The following is a 19,603-nucleotide window of genomic DNA, read 5'->3' as shown; positions in this document are numbered from 1 at the left end:
CCAAAATTTCACAGTCATACCTTCTATAAATAAAAGCAAAACACTGACACTGCAATCTTATGAAAATGAAACGCATGCAAAAAAAAGCCAAAATGCACAAGCTGTCACAGCGCTTGCACAAATTTGAATATTATAATCAAAAAGAAAATACATGGCACAAAAAAACATCACATTCCTGTCATTTACTTTAAAATATCTATCCTTATTTTTATAACAAAAATTGATCTAAGTGAAGTTTATTTCTAAACTAATTTTGAGAGGATCACATGCTTATGATTGCTTGCAGCCGGTCCAGCATTATTCAATTTATGATTCACCAATCAGACGATACCTAAGCCACTATAAATACCCTAAGTTCTATATCACAGCCATCTTCTTTTGAAGAATCCCCCCTTCCACCCCTACTCCTCCTCCTTTCCTAGATGGTTGGCACGGTGCCCCAGTGGTTAGCACTGTTGCCTCACAGCAAAAACATCGCTGGTTCTAGTCTTAATCAAGCCAGCCGACGTTTCTGTGCAGCGTTAACGCGTTCTCCCCGTACTCACATAGGTTTCCCCCGGGTTTCCCGGATTCCTCCCACGGCCTATAAACATGCAACTTAAGTTACTTGAATAATCCAAATTGACACTATAGACATGCTCCTGGTAAATAGTTATCTCTTAAGAGCAATCACTATCTGTTCCTTAGTTACTATAGCAGGGGAGTTCTCGAGATCTACCTGAGCTCAAACTTCCCTCTTGCCTTGCAAATGGTAGGGAGCCCCGGGCTCGAGGATCTTACAAGCTCAGGGCTCTCTCCCTTGACAGCATGCCAAACAAGCTTTTGAAATATAAAAAGAATTTTACAGAATAAAACATACTGAAATATAACTTCACTATTCATTTTCTATTTATTTTTTAATTGCTTTGTGACATCCAAAATAAAGCCAAAATGTGAAAAACTGTTCCCTTTTATACTTTGCAGGAATGATTTCTTAAAGGAGATAAAAATCATGTCCCGTTTGAAAGACCCAAACATCATCAGGCTGCTGGCGGTGTGCATGAGCTCTGATCCTCTGTGTATGATCACCGAGTACATGGAGAACGGAGATCTTAATCAGTTCCTGTCCCGCCATGAGCCCGAGGGCATGATCGCTCTACTCAGCAATGCCCCAACAGTCAGGTACATGAGATGAAAACATTTAAGAAGTGAATAGCTGTAGTCATTGCTGATAGTGTCATAAAATGAAATAAAAAACTGCATAATTTCAAAGCCTAAACTTCAGTCATATTCCTCAGTTTTGTAAATTCCCTGCCGATATGTATTCCAAAATGGCACTGCCTGTCTGTGTGTATTTTGTCAAGACCAGGAATAACCCCAAAAATTTGATACAAGTTTTTTTAAGGCAATGTTAGGGACATGTTAGTACTGTAATGTATACATAAATAAAGTAATAAGGAGGAACAAAACATTAGATACTCAAAAAAGCTTTGACCACAGACATGCTTGTGATGCTATTGTCACATACCAGTGCTTTTCTGTTTGCTGGTTGTTTAGCTAACGTTTAAAAAAATGTGACACAGTGATTCTTCCTTGATTAAATCATAAATTAAAAAGACAGTGCAGTTTACCTCAAACATTTTTAAACCTGATAGACGTGTTCAGTGTAATGGGGCGTCACACAGTTTTGACTCCCCTTATTTGAACTCTTTCAGCTACAGCAACCTGCACCACATGGCCAGCCAGATCGCCTCAGGCATGAAGTACCTGTCTTCACTCAACTTCGTACATCGAGACTTGGCCACCCGTAACTGCCTAGTGGGAAAGAACTTTACCATCAAGATTGCAGACTTTGGGATGAGCAGAAACCTGTATAGCGGAGACTATTATCGTATCCAAGGCAGAGCGGTGCTGCCCATCCGCTGGATGTCCTGGGAAAGCATTCTTTTGGTTAGACATGCACAAAAGTCACATAATTTGGCTTCAAATAAATCTCAACTCGCCTTTTTTTGAAACATGCTGTAGGTTTATACACTTGTTAAGGTGTACGTTTGGAATACTCTTTCTGGGACTAACCTGCTACTCATTTCTATTGAGAAAACTTAATTCAAATTTATGACCAGTGTTTAGTCATATCACATATAAAAGGATTACTTTGGCTTTAAGTTTTTATATATTTATGAAAGGAAATGTAAAAATATCTTCATCAATATTCTAATGTTTTTTTGGCATAAAATAAAAATCTATAATTCTGAGTAAAAATACACTGTAAAAAATGTTAAGCCAGTACAACAAAAACAAAACATAATTCTTATTTCTTTTGGCTTTTTCTTGTTTATTTAACTTTTAAAAACATCAGCTGCACTGACTTACGATTATTGTCAGTAATACAAAAAAAAAACATGTAGTTGGACTAACATAAGAATATTAATTTTCTGGGTAGGTTTTTTTTTTCTGGGGAAGTTGTGCCAACTGAACATTTTTTGTCTTCAGAACTGGAATGCACGAAGTTGAGTAAAAAAAACATAATCCTTATTTTATTTTTTTCCTCATATTCAACTTTTTTTCACTTTTAATTGATAGGACAATAGAGAGTGTGGACCGGAAAGCATGGCAAGAGGGGAAGGATCGGCAAAGGGTCTTGAGGCGGGATTCAAACTTGGGTCGCCATAAACACCAGAGTGCCATGTGTCTACACCATTGGCGCCAACGTGAACTCAACTTTTGAAAACATCAGTTGCACGTACTGGCCTAAAATGTCTGAAGTTGAGTGAACAAAAAAAATCTTGTTCACTCAACAAGAATCACCACCCCGTCCAGACTTTTAGGATAAAAAAATCTTTTGGAAATTGGTACTTAGAAATAATACATTAACTGGACAAACAAACATAGTTCAATTTTAAAAAAAATGAAAACATACAAATGTTACCAAAACATTTATTAGACACAGAATTAGAAACAAGACTAAAGATAAAAAAAAATAACGGTGAACAAGACAATTTGGAAATTGGTACTTAGAAATAATACATTATCAGAACAAACAAACATAGTTCAATTTTAAAAAAATTAAAACATACAAATGTTACCAAAACATTTATTAGACACAGAATTAGAAACAAGACTAAAGATAAAAAAAAATAACGGTGAACAAGACAATTAAGTTTTTCCAGTTAAACTGTTTGTTTGTTCTGATAATGTATTATTTCTTAGTATCAATTTCCCAAAGAGTTTTTTGTTCACTCAACTTCAGATATTTGTTAATCAACTACTTCAGTCAATGGTGTAGTGGTTAATGTGTCGACACATGGCACTCTGGTGTTCATGGTGACCCGAGTTTGATTCCCACCTCAAGGTCCTAAGCCAATCCTTCCCCTCTCCCCATGCTTTCTTGTCTATACTCTCTACTGTCCTGTCAATTGACTCTTCGCTAAGCCCCGCCCTCCTTAGTTACTGTTGTTAAGCCTGTCAAGCTTATATATAATTAGTCGTTTTTGGCAAACAGCTGAGATTTCTGACAAAAAAGGACGGCAGTATACATTACAGGGGAATATTCACCACATAATAGGCAACCGAATAGAAAATAATTTAATCAAAATTGAAGCTAAAGCCTAGCCGCCTCAAATGCTGACCATTCAACAGCTTAGCTCATGCTCAGCATGAGTGGTGACGTTTAAATATAATCTTATAATAACAAATTAAACTGTGATTTCTCTATTTTTAGCCAAAAAGCCTGATAGACTAATTGTTGTGCAATTAAATATAGTGTTACTAACCGACAGGGAAACACGCATGAACAGTGCTTTTACATAATTCATTCATAGAAAGAACAGCCAGAAAGTAAAAATTGATGGATTTATGTCAAATATTAGCATCATTGACCCATAACAATGTTTTTTTGCTTTTTATTTAGTTTCTATTCTAATTTGCAGTTAAGTGGAAAAGATAAATAATTTGAAATACAAATCAAAGTATAAACAGTAGAAGTGAACAAATAGATAATCCCAACCAGCAAATATTAATCTGACACCAAATAAAAAAGCAGACACTAACCTGGTGTAACGTCAACACCAATGACTAAATCTCTAAAGAACAGACGAAAACATTGGTGAATTGTAGCTCTGTCATGGACATAAGATTTATAAATGAGTGAAAAACAGCTGCGGGTGAAGTATATTGATCACAAGTGCTCAGTTTATGATCTCTGTTTTGTTCTGTTGATATGTAATCCAAATACTCGGAGCTTGAAACAGATTTGTGCTGCTTTTACGACTCCTCACACAGCTTGATCCACACTGGCATTTCTCCCTTTGGGTTTTAGGTTTTGAAAAAGAAAAAAATTACACCACCCCGTCCAGACTTTTAGGATACCAGGTATCAGATTTTGCACAATACATGTGCATAACGCTTTGGCTTGTTTCCCTCACTCGAAAGCTTGACAGACCGCCTGCGCTTACGGTTGCTAAGCCACGATTGGTGTGTGGTGGTTTTCGTGCGTGGCTTAGCGAAGGTGTAAAAAAGCCATTGTTCAGTTTATGCACATTTAAAATAGGTGTTGTATGAAGATTATTTTATATCTCATTTAGAAGAAAAGGTGTGGCATATTTAGTGAGTCGCGCCACCGCGAATCAGTTCAGTTAGGAATCAAGCCAGCGTTCGCGAATCAGTTCAGTTCAGTTCAAGTCAACCGAATGATAAAAACGAAAGTGAATCAGTTCAGGAATGGCGATGTGAAAGCGGAGGTCCTACAATCTCATCTTTAACGGCGTAAAACAGTAAATTATCCACTCGTTCTGTAGCACCTTCACTTTGTGAACTGCAGAAGGGTGTATGATAATCTGGATTGACAGCGGATGGTTTTTAATAACGCTTATAGACGGTGCCGAAGTCTCGCTTGTGACGATCCTTGCAAGTGCGTCAATGAGAAACGTGAGTTTCACTCGACAGTACATTATATTATATTAATATGATTGTCAGTTACTTGTGTTTAATTGATGTACAACTGCTGCATTGTTGATTGTAATGTTTGAGTATTTAATTGCCCACATTACTATTATCTACATGCATATTGTATGGCTATGACTCAGCACATTTGTAGTGCTGCTGGTGTCCATCATACGATGATTCCAATTATTACTGATAACATTAATTTGTTTATTATAGAACCACACATGTGCAAGAGTCGTATGAAGCAGTATCATAATTATCCAGCAACATCCAGTACCGGCTGAAATTCCTGCCCTTCTCATCGCGGGAGGATTCATTGTGCACCAACGGCCCTGAGACTGTAGCTAAAAGACCAGCTTCATTCAACCTCCTGGTATCTGAACGTGTAGAAAGGACTTTTTATAATAGTTTTCTTTATTATTGATTTGTAAGCAATCAGCATTATTCTTTACATACTATTGTGAACCTTTTATTTCATTATTATTTGCGCAGGCCTACGCTCTTTTGATGTATGTTTTTGTTCATTTAAATAATATTGTTATTTGAGAATTAATATATCCTATTTGAGTAAACACCTACAATTTAGTACGTCTGTGTTTTTTTCTTTCATGGTTATTGGACATTAATAGTGTTAATATACATACTGAGACGATTGGCACCGTAACAGTTACCAGTGCAACCCAGTTCTTCATAACATTTTATGGTCCTTCGAGCCGGAGGCACAACCGTCTCAGTAACGATGTCCAAACCAGGAGAGAAAATGTTAGATAGTGACGTAGTTCGCCCACGTAGAATTACTAGACCGCCTTCATATCTTCAAGATTATGAGTTTGGTTTAGCTCAGACACAGCATACATTCGCAAACGAGCATGCTAGTGCAGTAAGAAATACTGATGTTATCTCTTTCATCCACGAAATGAGAGAAGAGAGCAAGCAGCTGAGGCAAGATGTGCAACGAATTTCAGAAATAATCACTAATTTACCTGTGTTAGATACACCACAGGTTTCGCCATCCTTACAGCCATCTCCTGATGCGGAGTTTGACAGATCTGCTATTCCAATGGCTGCTAGGAGGATGTCTCCCCCTCATTATGAGCAAAGTTCTGATCAACCCGAACTGCCCCCACCAGTGCCTCCAAGAGATGAGTCTCTGCATGTGTATAACGATAGCCGACAAGACCTCATTGAAGATCTCATACATCGTCTAAAGGAAACAGGACGACTGAGTGGTGCTCCAATACATTCAGGTCAGGCAACACCTCAATATGCGGAGCCCCCCATGGTAGAGAGGAAACTTATGCCATATGCAATTGATCGTCATAATCAGTCTACTCCATCTAATCGGCTATATGATGAATCTAACCCATTACCCAATCACTTTCGTCAACCCCCTCGAGATCCATGTCATCCTCCTGCTGACCCATATAAATATAATTCGCATTCAGAGTACCAGCCTGCCAGAAATCTTAGTGATCCACGTTATGGGCATTTAACTCAAACTTCCCACAAACCAGTCACGCTTGAACATTCTGGTCCTTATTTTCAACGAGAACGGAGAAATAATCACTATCCTGATAATGAACGATTCTATTCAACTGATATGCCATATCCAACCTTGCACCAAGAGCCTAATCATCCTTACCAGTCTATGTCAGTCCAGTATCGTGGGCCTACACCCACCATCCCAGATTTTATACATGATGATCCGCGAGAGTTTAATCGACTTAAACTTGCTTTAGACAACGTTTTGCCTGAAGACGCATCTGAATCCTTCAAGTTTCAAATACTCATGGATCATTTGAAATTAGAAGATGCCTTGCTCATTGCAGATTCTTACAGTCATGGTCCTTCTCCCTTTAGTGACACTATGCGAGCACTTATAGACATGTATGGGCAACCACACCAGCTGGCACTGCAGCGAATATCCAGTTTGATGGATGGGCCCAATATCAGAAGTGGAGATGTCAGAGCCTTCAAAGGATTTGCTCTTCGTGTTCGTGCTTTAGTAGGGATGTTGAATCAGTTGGGTAGTCCAGGATGGACCGAGCTGAAATGCGGTTCTCATGTATCACGCCTCTTAACAAAGTTGCCTTATGATCTGAGAGCCAACTTTAAGAGATTTATCAACCCACTGCAGACTCCCATCCCTACACTGCTTGATTTAGCTGACTGGCTTGAATATGAGGTACGTGTGCAGGTAGAGGGAACACGATACACTACCTTTCTTGATCGAGAGAAGTTTGGTCTACACAAGGATAAGAGGCCAGGATTTCCTGCTCGAAAGCCAACTACTATCCTACATGGGAGAGACCAGAAGGAAGTATTAACAGGAAACTTTGGTACAGGGTCAGTACCTTCAGGAAAAACACAGGAGAAGCCCAAGAAGTATTGTCCCTTTTGTGATACCATCAATCATTATATGAATCAGTGCTCAAACTTTAAGCTCCTGACTAAGCAACAGGTCGAGAATTGGATTAAAATGGGTCACCGATGCTGGAGATGTGGCCGAAGTCATCCAACCTCAAAGTGTACTCTAAAGGCGAAATGTAAACAATGCGAAAGGAGACATCTTGAAGTGCTGCATGATGTTAATACCAACTCTGATCCAAGCAGGACATGCAACATCAGAGAGTCACATAGTAGCACAGATCCAGTAAGTTCTACTTCTCAGACCTTGTATCTGGACCGACCCACAAGCGGAAAGCAAGTTCTACTTAAATTGAGTCGGGTTGTGATTCGTAATGGGGACAGGTCACTAGAGACCTATGCGGTGCTGGATGATGGATCAGAGCGAACGATTCTATTGCATGAGGCTGCTCAGCGTTTAGGCCTTCAAGGAACAATTGAGGACTTAGCGCTTCGTACAGTGAGACAGGAGGTACACACCATTCGTGGAAATTCAGTGTCCTTCACAATCGCTCCTGCTTCACAACCTGACAGATCATTTCAAGTTTTTGGAGCCTTTACTGCGAAAGGGTTGGGGTTAGTCAAACATACTTATCCCATCACTGAATTGCAGCAGAAACATGGCTATCTCAGAGATCTGCCTCTACATGCAATCAATCAGGCACAGCCATTAGTACTTATTGGTTCTGACTACCCACATCTGATAACACCCGTGGAACCTGTGATATTGGGGTCTAAAGGAGGACCGGCACCAGTACATACGAGACTTGGATGGACATTGCAAGGTCCATCAAGGATCCTTTGTTCTCAGCTCCAACCACAGGAATGTTTCTTTGTTTCTTGTGCAAAACCAGACTCAGAACTATTCAACCAAGTGGAGAACTTGTGGAAACTGGATATTCTGCCCTATCGCTCTGATAAGGTTGTGACACGCTCACGTCAAGATGCTGAGGCCATTCGGATTCTGGAAGAAAAAACAGTCAGAATTAATGTGGAGGGAGTCAAAAGATACGCAACCCCACTACTCTGGAAAGAGTCACTCCCACCATTGAATGCACCCAAAGAAGCTGTTCTACCTCTGCTACGTAGTGCAGAAAAACGACTGTCTAAAGAGCCCAAATTGACCGATATCTATAATGCTGAAATCCAAAAGTTACAGCAAGCAGGATACATCACTTTACCAACAACAGAGGAGTGTGGTTTGAGCTCTCATTCATGGTATATACCTCATCATATCGTCCATCACAATGGAAAGAACCGCATAGTATTTAACTGCTCCTTTGAATACCAAGGTCAATCACTGAATGAGAACCTACTACCTGGGCCTACTCTTGGGCCAAGTTTGTTGGGAGTACTACTTCGCTTCCGGGAGCATCCAATTGCTGTTTGTAGTGATGTGAGAGGCATGTTTCATCAAGTTCGCCTCCTTGATGAAGACAAACCCTTTCTCAAATTCCTATGGCGTGATGGCAATACGTCTGAGCCTCCAACCATCTATCAATGGGCAGTCTTACCTTTCGGAACCACCTGCAGTCCCTGCTGTGCTGTTTTCGCCCTTCAGTCACATGTAGGAATCCTTGAGTCCACAGATGATGTGCGGCAAACTGTTGAACGTAATTTCTACGTAGACAACTGTCTTAAAAGCATCTCAGATGTGGAACAGGCCAAGCAGCTAGTAAACAGATTACAAAATCATCTATCGGAGGGTGGTTTCGAGTTGCGACAATGGGCCAGTAATGATCCTACGGTCATTGACCATTTTCCATCTGAGCTGAAGTCAAAGGGCAGCGAGATCTGGCTCAGCCAAGGTACAACTAACCCTCTGGAACGAACCCTTGGACTGATATGGAACTGCCAATCTGATACCTTAGCATACAAACCATTCCAAGAGGATAAAGGAGAAATCACCATGCGCAAGATTTACCGCACACTTGCAAAGCAATACGACCCCTTAGGGTATCTGATTCCCTTCACTACAAGGGCAAAGATCATTGTACAATTGCTCTGGAACAAGAAAAGAGGCTGGGATGACCCCTGTCTGCCAGCTGATCTGCTAGCTGCATGGGAAGAATGGGAAAATGAGCTTCCCCATTTAGCTCAGATCACCTTACCACGGTGCTACAGTGGTATTGTTCAGCAGCCAATCAAACATCGCAGTGTTCACATTTTCTGCGATGCTTCAGAGAGAGCCTATGGCTCAGTAGCATACTTGAGTACTGAAGATGATCAGCACAACACACAGATAGCTTTCCTAGCAGCAAGATCCAGAGTGGCTCCGAAGAGACAACTCTCCATTGCACGCTTAGAGCTATGTGGGGCTCTGACGGGAGCACAGCTAGGTGCAGTCTTGAAGAGAGAACTGACGCAAGAGATCCACCACTTTGTATATTGGACTGACTCTACCACAGTTCTAGCTTGGCTGCAGTCTGATTCTTGCAGGTACAAGGTGTTTGTGGGAGTCAGAGTTAGCGAAATACAAGAGTTGTCTGACCCAGGATCCTGGCACTATGTCGATTCATCGACTAATCCTGCTGATGATATTACTCGTGGTCTGACGTTGACACAATTGACCCAAGACAATCGCTGGAGGCAAGGTCCAGCCTTCTTGACACAACCAAAATGTAACTGGCCAAAGGTTCCTGAACGTCAAACCCCTGATGAAGACTCTGAGCTTAGGAAACTCACCTTCTGTGGGACACTTAATGAAACACCAGTTATTCCAGATGTTCAGCAATTCAGTAGTTATCAAGAGCTACTAGACAACACAGTGAAATCCCTTCATGGGGCGGCTGAAAAGGGACAACCACCAAATGCAAATGACTATCACGATGCAGAACTGACTCTCCTGAGACATTGTCAGATGCATGATTTCCCAAAAGAGTTTGCATTGCTCAAGGAAGGAAAGCCTGTACCAAACAGTAGTCAACTGTCAGGACTTGCACCTGAATATGACCAAGACTCCAATCTGATCAGAGTGGGCGGCAGACTTAGAAGATGTGAGAGCCTCACCAAAGATATTTTACATCCTGTCGTTTTAAATCCCACTAATCCAGTAGTTACTCTTCTTATTAAGCATTATGATGCAAAATTACTCCATTCCGGACCTGGAAGAGTGTACGCTGAGCTACGACGGAAATTTTGGATCCTAAGAGGGAGAGAGGCAGTGAAAAAGCATCAGCGCTGCTGCCCAGAATGCCAAAAGTGGAGAGGCCGACCAGTTATTCCGAAGATGTCAGATATTCCACCTTCCAGTCTTAGGTTGTTTAAACCTCCCTTTTACTCCACTGGGGTTGATTGTTTTGGCCCCCTTATGATAAAGGTAGGCCGACGAACAGAGAAGAGGTGGGGTATAGTGTATAAGTGCCTTACCACTAGAGCAGTCAGTCTTGACCTTCTGGACCATATGGACACTGATTCATTTCTGTTGTCTCTGAGACGCTTTACTGCACGTCGGGGAAGACCTTATGAGCTTTTATCCGACCAAGGAACTAATTCCCGAGGAGGAAATACGGAATTGGAGGAAGCTTTCAAGGAGATGCAACCACTACTGAGAGACCAACTGGCTAAAGAACAAATCAGATTTCGCTTTAATCCTCCCAGTGCACCACACTTTGGTGGATCTTGGGAGAGAGAAGTGCGGTCTGTGAAGACAGCACTGCGGACCACCTTGGGTGCTCAAATAGTAACTGAAGAAGTCTTGAGGACTGTCTTAGTGGAGGTCGAAGGTATCTTAAATTCGAGACCACTCGGTTACGTGTCTAGTGATGTCGCGGATCCAGACCCTGTGACGCCAAATTCATTGCTCATGGGGCGGCCTGACTCCTCCCTACCTCAGGTAGTCTATCCTGAGTCGGATCTGCTCAGTCGAAAGAGATGGAGGCACAGCCAAATTCTCAGTGACCACTTTTGGAAACATTTTGTGCATGACTTCCTGCCTACATTACAAGCGCGGCAGAAGTGGAAACAAGAAAGAGATAACATCACAGTTGGAACTGTAGTCCTCATAGCTGACGAGCAATTACCCAGAGCACTTTGGCGTGTTGGTACTGTTTCATCAATCATTCCTAGCCCTGATGGTAGAGTTAGAACAGCTGTCATTAAGGTCAAGGAACACACCTACACTCGACCAGTTGCCAAATTAATCAGACTACCCGCTTTACCACAAGATACAGATGTCATACAGTAAATATGCTGTTAGCAAATTTGACTACCAAATTTGGGGGCGGCTGTAAAAAAGCCATTGTTCAGTTTATGCACATTTAAAATAGGTGTTGTATGAAGATTATTTTATATCTCATTTAGAAGAAAAGGTGTGGCATATTTAGTGAGTCGCGCCACCGCGAATCAGTTCAGTTAGGAATCAAGCCAGCGTTCGCGAATCAGTTCAGTTCAGTTCAAGTCAACCGAATGATAAAAACGAAAGTGAATCAGTTCAGGAATGGCGATGTGAAAGCGGAGGTCCTACAATCTCATCTTTAACGGCGTAAAACAGTAAATTATCCACTCGTTCTGTAGCACCTTCACTTTGTGAACTGCAGAAGGGTGTATGATAATCTGGATTGACAGCGGATGGTTTTTAATAACGCTTATAGACGGTGCCGAAGTCTCGCTTGTGACGATCCTTGCAAGTGCGTCAATGAGAAACGTGAGTTTCACTCGACAGTACATTATATTATATTAATATGATTGTCAGTTACTTGTGTTTAATTGATGTACAACTGCTGCATTGTTGATTGTAATGTTTGAGTATTTAATTGCCCACATTACTATTATCTACATGCATATTGTATGGCTATGACTCAGCACATTTGTAGTGCTGCTGGTGTCCATCATACGATGATTCCAATTATTACTGATAACATTAATTTGTTTATTATAGAACCACACATGTGCAAGAGTCGTATGAAGCAGTATCATAATTATCCAGCAACATCCAGTACCGGCTGAAATTCCTGCCCTTCTCATCGCGGGAGGATTCATTGTGCACCAACGGCCCTGAGACTGTAGCTAAAAGACCAGCTTCATTCAACCTCCTGGTATCTGAACGTGTAGAAAGGACTTTTTATAATAGTTTTCTTTATTATTGATTTGTAAGCAATCAGCATTATTCTTTACATACTATTGTGAACCTTTTATTTCATTATTATTTGCGCAGGCCTACGCTCTTTTGATGTATGTTTTTGTTCATTTAAATAATATTGTTATTTGAGAATTAATATATCCTATTTGAGTAAACACCTACAATTTAGTACGTCTGTGTTTTTTTCTTTCATGGTTATTGGACATTAATAGTGTTAATATACATACTGAGACGATTGGCACCGTAACAGTTACCAGTGCAACCCAGTTCTTCATAACAGAAGGGTCAATTAAGGGTGAAAAAAATAGTTTTTTTCTTGAGAAGTTGAGAACATGAGAAAAAATGAAAGGAAATAAGGATTTTTTTTTTTTTTTTTTCACTGAACAGTTTTGCAGTTAAAAAAAAAAATTCAGTTAGCACAACTTAAAAAGATTTGTAACAGGGTAGTAACAAAACCTCTCCAGAAAACTAATACTCTTATGTTAACCCAACTACATGTTTTTGTATTACTGACAAATAAGTAGGTAAGTGCAGCTGAAGTTTTCAAACGTTGAGTGAACAAGAAAAGCCAAAATAAAAGAATTATGTGATTTTTTTGTTGTACTGACTCAACATTTTTACAGTGTGTTTTTGCCTATTCCCAGAAATATACCTGTGCATCAAAATACTGGTTTTGTGTTCTAGGGTCACACTTGTTCGCTTTTTTCATCTGATTTTGACCCCAAAACTGTGAAAGATAATGTCAGACTTACCAAGCAGATTATCATCTAATCTAACATTGTTTTACAGGGGAAATTCACCACATCCAGTGACGTGTGGGCTTTTGGTGTGACGCTTTGGGAGATGCTTACCTTCTGCAAAGAGCAGCCTTATTCACAGCTCTCAGATGAGCAGGTCATTGAAAACACAGGGGAGTTCTTTCGGGATCAGAGGAGACAGGTACATGGATGATTCTCTGCTTTTCTGAAGGCAACCGATGGACGCTTTTCACATTTGGTGGAAGTAGCCACAGCTGGGTAAACTTAGTCGAGTCAATCACTAATCAAATACCTATTCCTCAATGACAGTGTTTTGGCTGTATGATATGATGACCAGAGAGGTTTGAAGTCTGTGTTTACACTGATGAAACAATACATTGATTAGCAAAAACAAAAGAAAACAAAACGCATTAATATTTATTAATAATAAATAAATATGGCTGGGCATCACGATGGCCCTGTGAGTAGCACTGTCGCCTCATAGCAAGAAGGTCGTTGGTTCGAGCCTCGGTGGAGTCAGTTGGTATTTCTGTGTGAAGTTTGCATGTTCTCCCCGTGTTAGTGTGGGATACAGGGTTCATACAGTCATGAAAAACCTGGAAAAGTCATGGAATTTTGACATGGCATTTTCCAGGCCTGGAAACGTTTTGGAAAAACCCACAAAGTTTTGGAAAAGCCAAGGACATTTGTTTAACACATATCTGTATACTTGAATTAGGGCTGCACAATATTGGAAAAATCTGACATTACCATATTTTGTATTTCTGTGATTATATATTGCTATGTGAATACAATTTCACCAGATGATTTAGGTTTTTTGGGGTTGAAGGGGGTTGTAGGTGAGTGAATCTCATATAATAAATAACAAATAAATTACAAGCACAGATAAATAAAATATAGCAAAGACAAAAGTGAATAATAGTTTTCAGGTGTTCACTATTTAGGTACAGATATTGAATAATCAACACTGCATTTTCTTTATTGTATATAATTTAATCTTTATTAAAGCTACAAAACATTTCTTGTTTACGGATGTTTTAAACTTTGAAATATTGAAATGTTCACACAGTCACAGGCCTAAAGGGACAGCTTACTCAAAGATTAAAATGTACTCACTATTTACTCACACTTCACTTGTTTCAATAGTAAAAGAGTTATTAAATTGTCTTCATTTTGTGTTCATTTAAAAAAGAATGTTTGAAACAAGTGAAGGGTGTAATAAAAATGGCAAGTATTTTTTTGGGTGATGTCTTTAAAACTGCATGGACATGATAAACTTTTATTCTATTATGATTAAACTCTATATTAAACAATAATTACAACTTAACATTGCATTTCCTGCGATGTGACTATTGCGGATGCACACATTGCAATATCGATATCGATGAATCGATATATTGTGCAGCCCTGACTTGAATGTAGGTTAGTTGTCTTTACTTCTTTTCTGTCTTTGGCCAAAAACATGCTCTCACATTATTAGTGCTGTTTAAGCATTATCAAAATCAGTTTTACATAGATATAAAAACTAATTTAAGCAAAGTAGAGTGTTTTGTGTTCTATGATATGCTGTAATAAATTTAAACGTGCACTGTTTTTCTTATTATTTATTTATCATGTATATGTAGACATTACATAAATCAATAGGTCATGAAAATTTACTTAAAAAGTTCTGGAAAAGTCTTGGAAAAGTCATGGAATTTTAGTAGTCAAAATGTGTATGAACTCTGGGGTTTCCTCTGGGTGCTCTGGTTTCCCCCACAGTTCAAAGACATGCGCTACAGGTGAACTAAATAAGCTAAATTGTCCGTAGTGAATGAGTGTGTATGGATGTTTCCCATTGATGTGTTGCAGCTGGAAGGGCATCTGCTGCGTAAAACATATGCTGTATAATTTAGCGGTGGAGCTGTGGCGACCCCTGATTAATAAAGGGACTAAGCCATAAAGAAAATTATTAAAGCTCTAAATTTTTTAATAAAATGTCTTAATTTTTTAGTATTTTGTATTTAGTTTTGTACACATTTTATTTGTCATTTATATGCATTTTATATATTAAATATATACTATTTATTAAATATATATTAAATATATACTATTAAATATTTAGCTATGAACTTCTGTAGAAAAACAGAAATCATATTACCTTGTAAAACACAGAACCATGAAAACTCAAGCATGACTGTGTACCACATGTAATAACACTGAGTGTATTGTCATTGTCAGATATACCTGCCGCAGCCACCGATGTGTCCTGACCCCGTCTACAAGCTCATGTTGAGCTGCTGGCACAGGAACACCAAAGAGCGTCCATCCTTCCAGGAGATTCATCACACGCTACTGGAGTGCAAGCCCTAGTGTCCACATGCATGCCAACTTTGGTACTGACTAAAGACTTTTCAGTGCGCCCACAGGACTCCAGTCATCACGCACTTATATATTCCCATATATAGGAAGTCACATCAGAAGCTCATTATTATTTTTTTTCCTGTAGCAATCTTCACTGTGAGTGTGCAAAAGCAAACTGATATATATATATATATATATTTTGTGATGAAATATTTTTTCACTATAACCCCCTAAAACCAAGAGCTTTCGATTGGCATACAATACCAGGGCAGCAGTAGGCCAAAAAAAAAATGTAGCACAGAAATTTAGGCACCTTCAACACTGAAGAATTAGATGTTTTAAATAAATCTTCTCTAATTAAAATATCTATTTTTGATAGATAGAAAACAAGGTGTAAAACGCCTCTTGTAATTTCCCGTTCAATGTTGTTTTCAGTATTTAGAGGCCGAAGACAGCTTGAATGTATATAAGAATCAATAATTGACATTCAGATTTTATCCTGATGTCTCTTGACATTTATGTATATGTTCATCTCGTTTATTTTAAATGCTTAAATATTTTGATATTATTATTTTCTCTCTCTTTGTTGTGACAGCAAAAGATCACTTTCAACCAGGTGGATATAAAGGGAGTCAAATAAATTTGAGTCAAGTTCTAATAAAATTGTAAATGTAAAATTTATATTAGTATTATCCTGCAACTACCTATATATAGTGTTTATATTTAAGTGTACTTCATTATTCACCTTTTAAAGCGTTATAATGTCTAAAGTCTGTTGTAGCGGTGAACATAGTGTTGATTTAAATCCATTTCATTTTATTTACGCAAGTTTTGCATCATGAAACAAACATTTGAATAGCTCTAATTATTTTGCAGGAACAATTACAAGTTACAATATTTGCATGAAGCTGGATGAATATATAGTAACATTACTTATTACTAATTATTACTTATTTCATTACACTTGTCCTGTCTTCATCTAATCTTAATGTAGGGGCAGTGAATATGCTTATTATTACCTGTTTAATTGTGTTTATCTGTAAAAAAGAAGATGAAGATGATGATGAAAATAAGCTTATTTTAAAGCTTATCGTCATTCTTGTATGTCGGACTATATTCTAAGTCAGTGTTTTTCAACCATGTTCCTGGAGGACCACCAGTTCTGCACATTTTGCATGTGTCCTTAACCAAGCACACCTGATTCAGATCATCAGTTCATTAGCAGAGACTGAAAGACCTGTAATGGGTTTAACAGGCAAAGGAGACATCCAAATGCCTCCAGGAGCGTGGTTGGGAAACACTGTTCTAGGTGGTGCTGAATTGCTAAAATGTTGGATAAATACTGGATTTGTTTTGAATGAAGCACTATGATGGTTTACAGTAAGTTATGATGTGTTTTTGCATGTGCTGCAACAGGACACTCGGATATCTGTTTAGTGATTAACCTGTATAATTGTAAATCAAGTTTTGTAAGATTGTAAATCATGGTCATTGTATATATAACCATGATATTGAAAATCTTTGCACCTTTGGGTTGTTTGAAATATCTGGTAGTCTATAAGAAGCATTTAGGTTGTGGGTTTAAAATTGGCTTTACTTAATGTATATACATACCTGACATGACTGAAGAAGTTGCATTATAGATATTGTTTTTTTTTTCTGCTCTATTGTAGTTTTCTCAACACGTTTATACAACTTTTATTCTTCATGCCATGTCATACACAAAGCAGCAATAGGCATTTTTAGTGTGGGCTATAGGGATTTTAGATTGTTTACAAAAACCTTGAAATATTCAGCATTCCACTACATAATTGTTGTTTTTCGACAGTGTCTAAACTGACAATTATGGTGAATGAAACCTGCAAAAACAATAGATAAATAAACATATATAAATAAATAAATCCATAAATTCCTGCATAAATACAACAATAAATAAGTAAATATGCAAATAAATGAATAAATGTATATATTAAATCCTCAAATTCCTGCATAAATAAATATATATATAATTAATAGTGTGGGCGGGTATATAATTAAAGAAATTTCACGAATATTGGGGCAATACAGTAAACTGCTGAAACTTTCAATGCTAAACTGAAAGTTGATCCCCCTTTTCAAATGTTTATTCAATCTTGAACGTAATTTCGCATTCCCTTTACTCAGGTCAACATGTTAATGAGAGTATGTCTGTTAATCGTCAGAAGCCAGTCAAAAAAATCGAATGCAAATTTTTTTTTACTATCAAACCAGTGCTTAATTTGTGAATCACGAGGTCCCGGAACAGATCGCGGTAACGGATCCAGCATACTACCCGAGGATGTACAGGTGTCACGCATAAAAGTATAGGGGCGGGGGTTGGTTGTCGCGGATGAAAGTAAAGAGGGTTGAGTATTCGCAGAACAAAGTGAAAATGAACAGCGGATAAGGAGGGCGGATGAGTAGGGGGACCGGTAAAATGAGGTGCCTGATCAGATTTCAGAGTGTGTTCCGGCACAAATTAAGCCCTGGATCAACCAATCATGGCATAAAGGCCGCCTTTTGATGACTGAACAGACATGGTCACAATCACAAGCAATCTAATCCATCTATATTGCTGGTAAACACGCAGATTACTTAAGAAATACAAATCCACTGTTACATGGACAACATATCCAGTCATGCACCACACACACACACACACCTGTTCCAGATCATGATTAATTACACTCACAAAGTTGCTCAAAGACTGATTACAAGGACTATTTAAACAGCACTCACATCAGCATTCACATCAGCACTGTCATACTCTATTGTGAACATTACGACGCATTTTCCTTGCCCTGCCTTTGACCCTTACCTTGTTTGTTTGTTTACATTGCCTGCTGCCTGCCTGTACTGACCATTCGCCTGATATTTGACTACGACTCTGGATTGGCTGCATACATCTGTTTGCCCCTATGTTGATCTTATTATATATTAACCTATGTTGATCTTAACCTACATTTGGATCTGCACCTCCTTTGTTAGCATCCACTACACATTACAACACCCTCTCATTAGCATGTTTAACTGAGGAAAAGCAAATACGAAACTACGTTCAAGAATGAATAAACATTTAAATGGGGGTAAACTTTTAGTTTAGCATTTTCTTTTTGCCCCAATATTTATGTAATTTCTTTAATAATTTACCTGTCTGCACTATCAATTATTTATATATTTATGCAGGAATTTGTGGATTATATATACACATTTAATTATTTATGTGCATTTTATTTATGTATTTTGTTATTTATGCAGGAATTTATGGATTTATTTACTCATTTATTTATATATTTGTGTGTTCATTTATTTATTGTTTTTGCAGGTTTTATCCTTCATAGACAATGTCTTATTACAATGAAAAGGAAAAACTGGAGTTTGTTTTTTATTCATAGCAAAATATCCTGCATTTTAATGTTTTTGTGAAGCTCATATCCTTTTTAATTCAAGCTTTGTGCTGTTTTCTTTTAATAGCAGTCATTATTAACACTAATAGCTTTTGTATATGTTAGGAAACTGTACATAAGATAATAAATTGATGAATATTCAAATGTTGTCAAGCCGTTTTATGATACAGTAATAAAATGTGCATTTGGATGAAAGCATACATGAATTAAACATTTGTGTGTAACTTAGAATATTGTTCATTGCAAGTGTTGGTTATTCTTATTAATTGTTGTTAAATATCCTACATTTTGAATCTCCTGTCATTTCTAAGTCAATAGCTCTCCTATTTTCACTAATACCCTTTTCTATTGTATAGGATTATGTAGCTACATCAGATAATAAATTGATTATCTTTAAGCATGTTGTCTAGCCATTTTGTAAGGAAAGATTTGCACTTTGTACTTCATGATAGTAAAATGTCTATAACAGAAAGGTAAACACAACATTTGTGTGAGTTAAAAATAAGAACATTGTCAGTCTCTTTATTCTATAGTTTTTGATTTGTTTCAGTACGAATTCATAACTTGATTATTTCATGACTGATTATTTCATAACTGATTATTGTTATAATTGAATTTTGAGCAAAACGTCCTGCATTTTGTCCTTTGTGTAATGCTTATTTCGTTTT

At 38.2% G+C, this 19,603-nt stretch overlaps 1 protein-coding gene across 12 annotated transcripts in view; it reads left to right on the top strand.

The window, feature by feature from the left end:
• The window catches only part of ddr2a (discoidin domain receptor tyrosine kinase 2a), an 81,445-nt gene extending 62,279 nt beyond the window's left edge, over positions 1–19,166 (top strand). For 6 of the 12 annotated variants that reach the window (XM_087257563.1, XM_087257560.1, XM_087257561.1 and 3 more), the window contains exons 14-17: positions 964–1,161; positions 1,695–1,929; positions 13,199–13,348; positions 15,388–19,166. In XM_087257563.1, coding sequence (XP_087113689.1) covers positions 964–1,161; positions 1,695–1,929; positions 13,199–13,348; positions 15,388–15,519 — 715 coding nt within the window. In that variant the 3' untranslated portion in view covers positions 15,520–19,166. The remainder of the gene's footprint in view (positions 1–963; positions 1,162–1,694; positions 1,930–13,198; positions 13,349–15,387) is intronic. The other 6 variants (XM_087257568.1, XM_087257566.1, XM_087257567.1 and 3 more) reach the window with 2 other exon arrangements.
• Positions 19,167–19,603: the final 437 nt, after the last annotated feature.

Source organism: Danio rerio, chromosome 6 (assembly GCF_052040795.2).
Source record: "Danio rerio strain M-AB ecotype USA chromosome 6, GRCz13ab, whole genome shotgun sequence".
NCBI classification, from domain to species: Eukaryota; Metazoa; Chordata; class Actinopteri; order Cypriniformes; family Danionidae; genus Danio; species Danio rerio.
This window is presented reverse-complemented; position numbering and strand designations above follow the sequence as displayed.